The sequence below is a fragment of the Carya illinoinensis genome, chromosome 15, assembly GCF_018687715.1.
Source record: "Carya illinoinensis cultivar Pawnee chromosome 15, C.illinoinensisPawnee_v1, whole genome shotgun sequence".
Taxonomy (NCBI): Eukaryota; Viridiplantae; Streptophyta; class Magnoliopsida; order Fagales; family Juglandaceae; genus Carya; species Carya illinoinensis.
In genome coordinates, this window is record NC_056766.1 from 40,188,559 (window position 1) to 40,198,135 (window position 9,577).

The window sequence follows — 9,577 nt, forward strand, 5'->3', positions numbered from 1 at the left end:
TAATTCTTTTTCCAATTTTTTGTTATGTTTTCCGTCTAAAGTATAGCAAAACACCAATCTGCTGTTCTCTAGATTCCCAAGCTCTGATTCTTCAAACGGATAAAAAGTTTTGTCAAACGGAGCGGCACGTGAGTCACACGTGAGTCAAAGTGTACGTGAGTTCCATGCACTGCAACATGGGGAAGCTCATGTTATCACCACGCGAGACATTTCTGGGACTAGGGCTCTTGGTTTCTTCAGACCCTACCAACTATTACACTTTTAGGGTAGCGCGTGTCCCTCATGTGCCACCACAATCTATATCTTAATGATTTTTGTTATTTGTTTTTGTTTAGATAAAAATAAAAAAAGAACTAATTTCTTAGACAGTTTGTCTATAGGATGAAAGTCCTCTCCTCCTCTTGAGAGTGAGGTTTAGAAGCCCTCTCCTCCTCTAGAGGGTGGGGATTAAGACCATATAGAAATTAACACCATACTAGTCACAAAAGAATTTGTGTATTGGGAGATTCCTAATTGTGAGTAGTTGACTTGTAATTGTATCATATCACATCTATAATTTCGCTTTTATGAATGAATGAAGTCTACAAAAAAAAGAAAGAAAGAATAAACATGATAGAATTTAGATAGAATGAGTGACATTTTTCTATAGATGGACGACGACATCATCATGCCATGGGTTAGAACAATCAAAACCATGACAGGTTTGCCTATTGATATCAATGTCGTGGGTCTAAGTCTACTCATAGATGGACCATGACACCATCATGCACCCAGATCGACCAAGGGATGGATCACAGAGTCAACATAGGTTCAAATCAACTAATGGATGGACCATCTTGCTGAGGTAAGGGGCATTTTTCCTTTCATGGTGATCATCGAAGTGACGAGCACTTTTTATTTCCACGATGCTTGCCTAGATGGTGAGCTTCAGGCTCTTTTCACGGTGCTTGCCAAGAGTGTAAGCACTTTGCATATAATGCTCACCTGTGTGGCAAACACTTTACTATTCATGGTGCTCGCCTGGGGTGCGAGAATTTTCCTTTTACTCAATGCTCGCAAAGGTGGCAAGCATTTTTGCTCATGCATTGCTCGCCTAGTTGGAGAGCACTTTTAATATCTACGGTGCTCACCTTTCCCTCTCCATGAGTCGAGATAACAAGCTTTATGCTCATTCACGATACTCTATTGATGAGCATTTTGCTTCATCCAGGGTACTTGCCAAGGTGACTAGCATTTTTGCTCCAACAACACTTATCTTGGTGTCAAGCACTTCTGTTTTCCACAATAATCGCCTAGCTCTTTCCACAATGCTAAGATGGCAAGCTTCATGCTCATTCATGGTACTTGCGAGATGATAGACACTTTGCCTTCCCATAGAGTAGCAAGCCCTTTTGCTCTCATGGTACTCGCCTAGTGGGTGAGCAGTTTACATCTCCATCAATTAAGTTGGCAAGCTTCATTCTACTTCATGGTGCTCAATGAGGTGAGAAGCATTGTACTTCATCCAGGATGCTCACCGAGGTGATGATAACTTTTGCTCCACGGTGCTCACTTGGGTGGCAAGCAATTTTGCTCTCCAGGGTGCTTGCTCGTGGTGCAAGCACTTTGCCTCCCGTAGTGCTCGTCCGGGTGGCGAGCACTTTACTGTTTATGGTCACTTTTGCTCTCTTGAAGGCCCTGATAAAATGTTTAATCAAATGCCTCTCATGAGCAAAAATAAGGTTTGGTTCATGATTGTGAGTTTTACCCTTAACAAATTTAATTGAAACAATCTGACAAAGTATGTAATATCCTACATAAAATTGCAGATAATGATACAAGTTAGTATCAGCTTCGTAATAAATGGGCTGAGAATTATATTCTACATAATATTATTCATGAAGGTTATAGAAAGACATAAGGTAAAAAAGATGGTGGCATTTCTATTACATTTTTTCTGTTACTTTTTTTCTCCTTCTACTTAAAGAGGTTAACTACTTTGTTTTGAAAGCTTCCATCCAATGAAATGTCTGAACTATTTTATCATAAAATAATTATGTTTTAGTGGATGTTAGCCTGTCTTATTTTATCCTATATCATGCACATGTTCTTTAACTAGCATGTATAAATATAAAAATAATTATTTTTATGTAATTTTTATGCACTTTATTAATATGATTGGTTACATCATTTTTTTAATATAAAATAACTATTTTAACCAATTACATCAGTAAAATATATAAAAAATACGTAAAAGTGACTGTATATAACAGAACTCAAATATTAAAAATATTAGAATTGGTTTAAGTAAACTTTTAGGCAAGATTTAGCTAACATGGCCCTTTTCTTTTGGTAATCATTTAAAGTTTGAACTCTATATTGGATTAACTATCTTACTTTCTATAATAATAAAATATTTTTATTTTCATTTTCTTTATTTTATCTTCTTTTTTGTGCATATTTTTTATTTGATTTTTAACTTTTCATTTTCATAAACTTTGAGAGAAGTGAGAGAACTTCCTATAAGGGATCTCTTTATGACTAAAATATTTTTTAGCTAATATATAAAATAGTAATGTTACTTATCATTCCACTTACAATCATGCTTTCATCATTTTATGATGTTGTATTAAGTGATTAGAGACTATTTATAATATTTTACTTGTAAATTTATTATTTAATTTAATATTAAAATATGTTAAGAAAATGATGATAAAAATAATAATAAATAATTTTTTAAAAAGTTAATATATCCAAATTTTACCTTATAATAAATAACTCAATATTACCAAAACCAGAGCTCAAAGGATACATTGGATAATAATAATAATGATATCATTACCTGCCAAGGTCTCCCATTCGTCTCTCTCTCGCTCTCATCGAGGCAGAGGAAAAGCCCTGCAAGAGAATTTTTATCACCGGACTCTTACGCAAGTCGCAACACTCACCGTACGATCTGCCTATTTCCTTCTCTTCTACCGTTCTGACTCTCTGATCCTGATCTCTGTAATACCTCTCTCTCTCTCTCTCTCTCTCTCTCTCTCTCTCTCTCTCTTTTCGTTTGTTTTTCTCGTGCATTTGTTTTTGTTATGCATTTGCGCTTGTGTTGTGGAGAGGCAGATCGGGAATTTGTTCGGTCTGTTCAATTTTTTCTTCTTTATCTCGTTTTTATCGGCAGCCAAATTGACCGTTAATGATTCTTGTAGTTATATTTTCGGGCATTTTGATCTGCAAGCTCTCTCTTTTTTCTTATTTTTTGTTTCTTCCACGGCCTTTTGGTAGGCTCTGTTTTGTGGTCTGAATATTCGGTTGTTAGTGAAGGGAAATTCCATTTGATGAAAAAGCGGAGGGAGAGATCAAACCATTGCATATGTTTATTTCTCATGTGCTGTATATAATACGATTTCTCGTTCAATTTTGCTCCCCGTTTATTTTTCTTCATTTTTTAGGTTTCTTTTTTTCCTATGGTTCTTAGGAATTTGTTTCTTTTCTCTTAATTAATATATGGCGTCTTTTGATTGGTGGCTGGAAATGGATAAACAAAATCAAATTAGGGGTCGTAATTTGAAATGTATCTCTAGCTTGGTTCGTTTCCACGGAAGATCTCTTTGCATCTGCTTTGCTCAGTGGTGCTTTCTATGACAGGTTTTTGGGATCTTTTCAGATGTGCTCAACCCCTGAAAAGTTATCCCTTAATGTTGGAAAGGAAGAAGATGATTTTAGTGGTACAAGTTTCCTAGCTAAACGAGACAGCAATAGTCAGGAACCCATAGGTGTCTCTTCTGCTTCATCCTCTTCTTCGGAGGATGGAGATGACCAGTCTAATGGGAATGCCACAAAGCAGTTGGTGCTATACGACCCATTGGCTTACAGTGCAGGAATTGTACCTGCTCCTGACCCAATTCAGTCCCGGCCTCCATCATTACTAAGATACTCTTCTCCAAATTCATCTTCCAGAGTTGTGCCATCTGTAGGGGCTTTCACTGTCCAGTGTGCCCGCTGTTTTAAATGGAGGCTCATCCCAACAAAGGAAAAGTATGAAGCAATACGAGAACATATTTTGGAACAGCCTTTTTACTGTGAAACAGCTCGTGAGTGGCGGCCTGATGTATCATGTGATGATCCAGCAGACATTTCTCAAGATGGAAGTAGACTCTGGGCGATTGATAAGCCCAATATTGCGCTGCCCCCTCCTGGGTGGCAACGGCTGCTCCGGATCAGAGGTGAAGGAAGCACCAAGTTTGCAGATGTGTACGTGTTCCCCTGTTTTTTTTTTAGTAAAAATATTATATATATCAATAGGAGTAACCAAGTATACTGGACGTATACAAGAGAAAACCTAGCCCATACTAGAGAGCTCATAATGACCTAAAAAGCCCGTGAAAAACTACCCAAAATACACCAAGCCCGAATTGGAATAGAACACACCTCCCCAACCCCAAGCCTTTGTTTCCCTTAAGACTAATACTCCACCTGAAACTCCCTCTATGAGAACGTCTTCATAATGCCCTCCCTTTAGTCTTCCCTCGACTTGAGCTACCACCCTTAGCGATATGTGTACATTTTCCTTTGCATTTGATTACTTCTATTGTAAAAAACTCTTATATGTAGGTAATTAATTTAATATTATGCTCTATTTCCAGCTCTTATTTACTAGTCAGTTCTGTCTGGAATTTTATTATTTGGATAAGATCCAAAAAACTCTAATTTACTATAATTTGAATTATGCACCGAGTTTTCAGAAACTAATGTAATAGTGGCCCAACTCTCCAGACTGCCTTGTTCTATTTTAACTACTTGAATAGGATTCATTTTGTGCTTGCTTTATTTATTTATTTATTTATTTCTGAGCTTGCTGACATTACCTTCAAACTCTTTAGTATTCCAATTGGGTTTCTATCAAGGCTTGAAGAAGTTTGGATGTTTCTGGAGTTATTTTTTTTTTTTATAAGTAAGATGAAAATTTTATTGATACGAATGAAGTAGGCAAAGCCCGTGTACGCAGGAAGTATACAAAAGAACACCTAAATACATTCTAGGAACCAGAAATTAAGAACAGAAAATCATGAACACTAGTACCGTTAAGCACAGTGGCTGAAACCAGAGCAATAAGGTTTTTACAAAAAAGTTCCGAAGTTCCTCCATTGTACACTCCCTATCTTCAAAGTACCGAGCATTCCTTTCTATCCAAATTCACCACATAATGCACAAAGGAATCATCCTCCAAACTGCAGCCACTTGGGGACAGCCTTGAATTTCCTTCCAACAAGTGCTATTAAATCCCTCAAAGGCATAACCCAAGCCACACCAATTCTTCTAATGGCCTCATCCCACAACACTCGTCACCTCACATTGCAGTAATAAGTGATCCACTGATTCTCCATTCTTCTTGCATAAATAACACCAATTCTTACCAACAAGACCCCGCTTCCTCAAATTGTCCATGGTCAAAATATTCCCAAGAGAGGTGGTCCATACGAAAAAAGCTACTTTAGAAGGCACACAAGAGCTCCAAATACTCTTCCACGGGAAATGAATATTACTGTTTGCTAGTAATAAATATTCTGCAATAGACTAAATATTGTATTGATCCAGAGAATATATAGTACCCATCTCTCGCTTCCTGTTTAGTAAGCGAACTAGCCCTGAAGGGTGCTTCTCATATCGCACTGTATGGTTCTAGGGTTTATAATTTGATATCCCTCCCCTTTTTATTTCAGCCCAAACTTCATAAGCTCCTTCTGTCAGCTAAAGAGGTCTCCTTTTCTTGATCTCTTCTCTTGTGCAACCCTCGTGCATCCCCAACTCCCACATTCAAACACACACATATATAAACTAATCATTACCTTTGAAGTAGCTGTAGTATAGAAAATCTCCCTTACATTTCTGTTTGCTAGTTGATCCTTGAATACATATAGTCTGTAGCTGCTACTAGGTATGTGGTTATGTGCTCCATAGATGAGGATAAATGTGGTATTTGAATGTTGGAGCTGAAATACACTGGGAATGGTTTTACAATATTCTTTTGATGCTTTCACAAATTGGTATTAGTCATTTAGTGTATACCACATGAAGTCTTCTGATTGCTTACTGCTTGTGGTGTATCATTTTTTTTATAATATCCTTCCACTCTCATTTGTGAGTGTTCACATGGGGTTTCTGGTTCCCATCTAGCTGAAAATTGGATGACCTGTTAGTGTTGTCTCACGTTTGATATTTCAGGCTTATCCTCAGACCTAGTTTTTTCCTACTTTGCTGTATCAATTTTTTATTTTTAATGTTTATTTTGGGGTTTCTAAGTTTATAAGAAGACCATTTGGACTGTCAATCATCAACTTCATTCTAATACGTTCTGTCCAATTATTACAGATATTATCAAGCACCATCAGGTAAGAGACTACGCTCAATGGTGGAGATCCAAAAGTATGTTGTTGCCACTACTCGACTATTTCCCTGTTGCATCACTGTGTAATTTTAACTTTACAATGTTTTTCCATACTTCCTTTGCAGCCCTCTTGAGGCTTTTGATTTTGCAGGTACTTGCAGGAACATCCAGAGTGTACGAGTGATGGTGTATCTCTCTCACAATTTTCATTTCAAATTCCAAAGCCTTTGCGGGATGATTATGTGAGAAAGCGCCCTCCTCGTCTGCCAGCTTCACACGTCACTGGACCTCTTGAACCTGGTGAAGGTATGCAGAAGAAGCTGCCTGCATCTCAAAAACAAAATGAAGAGCCGCCTTTTATAGTTAACTATGTTCTTAGCTCAAGAAGAGGAAGTCCCACCTGGTTTAAGTTCTGGCTTATTGCCATAAAATCTGGTGGAGCAGTCTTGCATTTATATTTTGGGGCTTTTTTCAGAATGCTAGTCTAGAAACAAAGGGTGTGTAGAATGTTTTAGATTTTTTTTGTTTTTATTTTTAAATTTTTTAGATGTGTCTTTCATTGAGTTTTGTGAAGGTAGACTAGAAAATTTGATTTTTTTTTTTTTTTAAATATGTTTTGTATTGAGATTTTCAAAGTGAATGGGTGGAGTTGAAAAGTTGTTTGAATATAATGTTTTAGGGTGTTTTTGTTTTGGTTCTTATGTTTATGACTTTCCACTGAAATCTAGGCGAATGATTGGATAAAAAGTTGAAATAGGAAATTTTTTTGAGATTGAAAGATGTTTGGATTGAAGTTCAAAAATGTTTTTGAGAAATTTTAGAAACCTAAGTAATCCAAGCAAAGCCCTATCTTTGTGAAAATTACACTTGCTATAAGTTACAATGAAACTCTGATTTATCCTTGAGGAGTTATTCTCTTCTCTATCATGAGGTTCTCCTGATAATGGTATGTCAAAAGTACAATACCTAAAGGCTAGTTTTCCTCTATTAGATAGACTCGTTTCAGGGGTGCCTGGCTGCAAAAGTTGGAAACTTCTTCGATGAGGGGGATGTTAAGCAAGAAGTCCGTAGGTTTGGATAGGGCACTTATTTCTCATTAGTAAGTTACACACACGTCTGATGGACTTGAACTGACATAATCCTCTACCTTGTTTTTACAAGAAAGGAGATGTCATTTGAGTTATAGCTTGTTTGCTTTGATGGGAGGAGAGACTTTAATAGAATTTTTGCAAGGGAGTTCTCTAATTTTTCCAAGACATGTTCTTGGGTTTTTTATTTTTGGCATATTTTACATTTTTATGTTCTTTCACATGGGGTATTTTTGAGTTTGCTTTCAACATATGACTGTTTCGTTTTATCATCTGTCCATTTAGGTTTTCATTACATTTCTGTTTTTGTCCATCGATTCCTTTATCCACTATGGAAAACCATATCTATGCTCTGGGTGCCTCCTATTATATATCAGTTGCTGACTTGTTGGTTACTTCAGACTCATCAAGTGATGGCTGCAAGTCTGATGCTCGAACTAACTTGTAAATCCCAAATGAACATGGTTTTGCTGCCCGTTAAATCATCTTTTTTCCCATGGATTTAGTCTAGAGTACTGACGGCTGAATCTGAAGGGAAATCCATCAGAGGAATAATTAGCCATAAGAGATTTCTTTGAATGGAACCTTTCATCTTTGCTCCTACCTTAGTGATGACATCTTGTTGCATAGAAAAAGAAAACACATTCCAAACTAAGAACTATAACCGTTTTTTGTTTTTTGTTTCTGCTGCAGCGAGTCCCCTGGCTTTGACAGGTCCAGATGACTGTCCAGACTTGCAACTTACTCGACCAGGGCTGCCTCCTTACTTTGAGGCCCCTCTTTTAGATCCTGTTGGTCGACCTGCAAAGAAGCAAGCTAGAGCTCCCCGAAAAGGAGATGTACAGTAGGAAGCCAAAATATAATCAGCACAGTGGTCAAAGGTTGAATGGGCTTGGTCAATCTTGAAATAGTACTTGCAATCCCAAGGGTTGATCCAGATAGCTTTTGTTGTTTATTTCTTTTTCTTTTTCTTTTTTTACTTTTTCAGGGGATTGGTCACTTTGTATCTTGTCTCATGTTGCCTTGTATTGGTGGATTCTTGGTTTCCAAAGAGGGGGGGATTTTTGTGAGAAAGATGAAATAGAAAAGGTCAGGTTGGGGATTATGCTATGTTGTTGTAAGCTTAGTGTCTGGACTATATCAGAAACACAAAAGAAAATCCTTGTAGTTTACTACATGATATTGAATGCAAGGTCAACTGATTTTCCTCTTTACATACGTGCATGATTTCCCAATTTGTATGGCATTTGCTTGTCTGCTGGCGCACATAAAAAGAGAACTGTCTTGGTGATTTTAGTGAGTTTCTATATTCTGTTTTGAATATACTTCTATATGTTCTTAGCCCAAAAAAAAGAAAGGGTCTTGCATTTGTTTCTGTTAGAAGATGTCTGTGCCTTCCGTCCTGAGATGATTAGGGTTCGTGGAATTACTTTCATTCTCTTGGGAGTTAGCTGGTAACACTCGTTACAGTTTGGTATTAGAGATTCAGAACACAGGTCAAGATATTTGCAGGCTTTCTGAAAGAAAAAATAGTATCTTACAAAATATATATATATATATATATATTTTTATTAAATAAATTAAATTATGCAATTCTCTTACTTGGTTATTTTTATGAAAACACGTTGAAGGGGGTGTTACAATTGTTCTCAAGTAGATTGATGCATTGAATGATGCATTGAAGGCCAAAGGAAACTGACATATGGTCTTCCTATAGCCTGATTCAAAACTCATCGTTGGTCCTCTTTGGACATATGAAAGGATATTGGTAAACCTTCAAAAATAGAGTTATAAAGAGCAAACTCGACCAAACAGGATTAGTGTGTAGAATGTGGCCGCACTCACCGACCTGCCACAAGGATGTGACTCGGGAAGGCCACACCACAACAATGACGACAGCGTGGAGGCCCACACAGAAGACATGCACCTCTAACGTAGGGTAACGAAGGCCCTTAGCAAGCGGTATAAATACTGAGTACTAGGTAGTAATTACCCTCCATGCCCTTGCTTATTAGAACTCTTTCTAAAGAACGATAAACTGATTTATGCATTGGAGGTGTCCCTTCTATCCTGAACCCCTCTCATCTTCTTTGTGTTGCAGGTGATTGAACCTAGTACCCAGTGT

The 9,577-nt window shown here is 37.2% G+C and overlaps 1 protein-coding gene and 1 long non-coding RNA gene across 4 annotated transcripts; both read left to right on the forward strand.

Annotated features, from left to right (window-relative positions):
* Nucleotides 1-2,793: 2,793 nt before the first annotated feature.
* On the forward strand, nucleotides 2,794-8,666 carry LOC122296482 (methyl-CpG-binding domain-containing protein 2-like). Of its 3 annotated transcripts, none has more exons than XM_043106239.1 (5): nucleotides 2,794-2,985; nucleotides 3,644-4,230; nucleotides 6,349-6,402; nucleotides 6,516-6,670; nucleotides 8,146-8,666. In XM_043106239.1, the coding sequence occupies exons 1-5, from the start codon at nucleotides 2,809-2,811 to the stop codon at nucleotides 8,298-8,300; spliced, it is 1,128 nt and encodes a 375-aa protein (XP_042962173.1). In that variant the 5' UTR covers nucleotides 2,794-2,808; the 3' UTR covers nucleotides 8,301-8,666. The 3 variants fall into 3 exon arrangements, with proteins under 3 accessions (XP_042962173.1, XP_042962175.1, XP_042962174.1); XM_043106241.1 differs by having other exon boundaries at nucleotides 2,845-2,985; nucleotides 3,625-4,230; XM_043106240.1 differs by having other exon boundaries at nucleotides 2,984-3,115; nucleotides 3,625-4,230.
* Nucleotides 6,868-7,949, forward strand: LOC122296483. The gene is made up of 2 exons (XR_006238568.1): nucleotides 6,868-7,310; nucleotides 7,371-7,949. It is a non-coding gene; the product is annotated as an uncharacterized LOC122296483 (long non-coding RNA).
* Nucleotides 8,667-9,577: the final 911 nt, after the last annotated feature.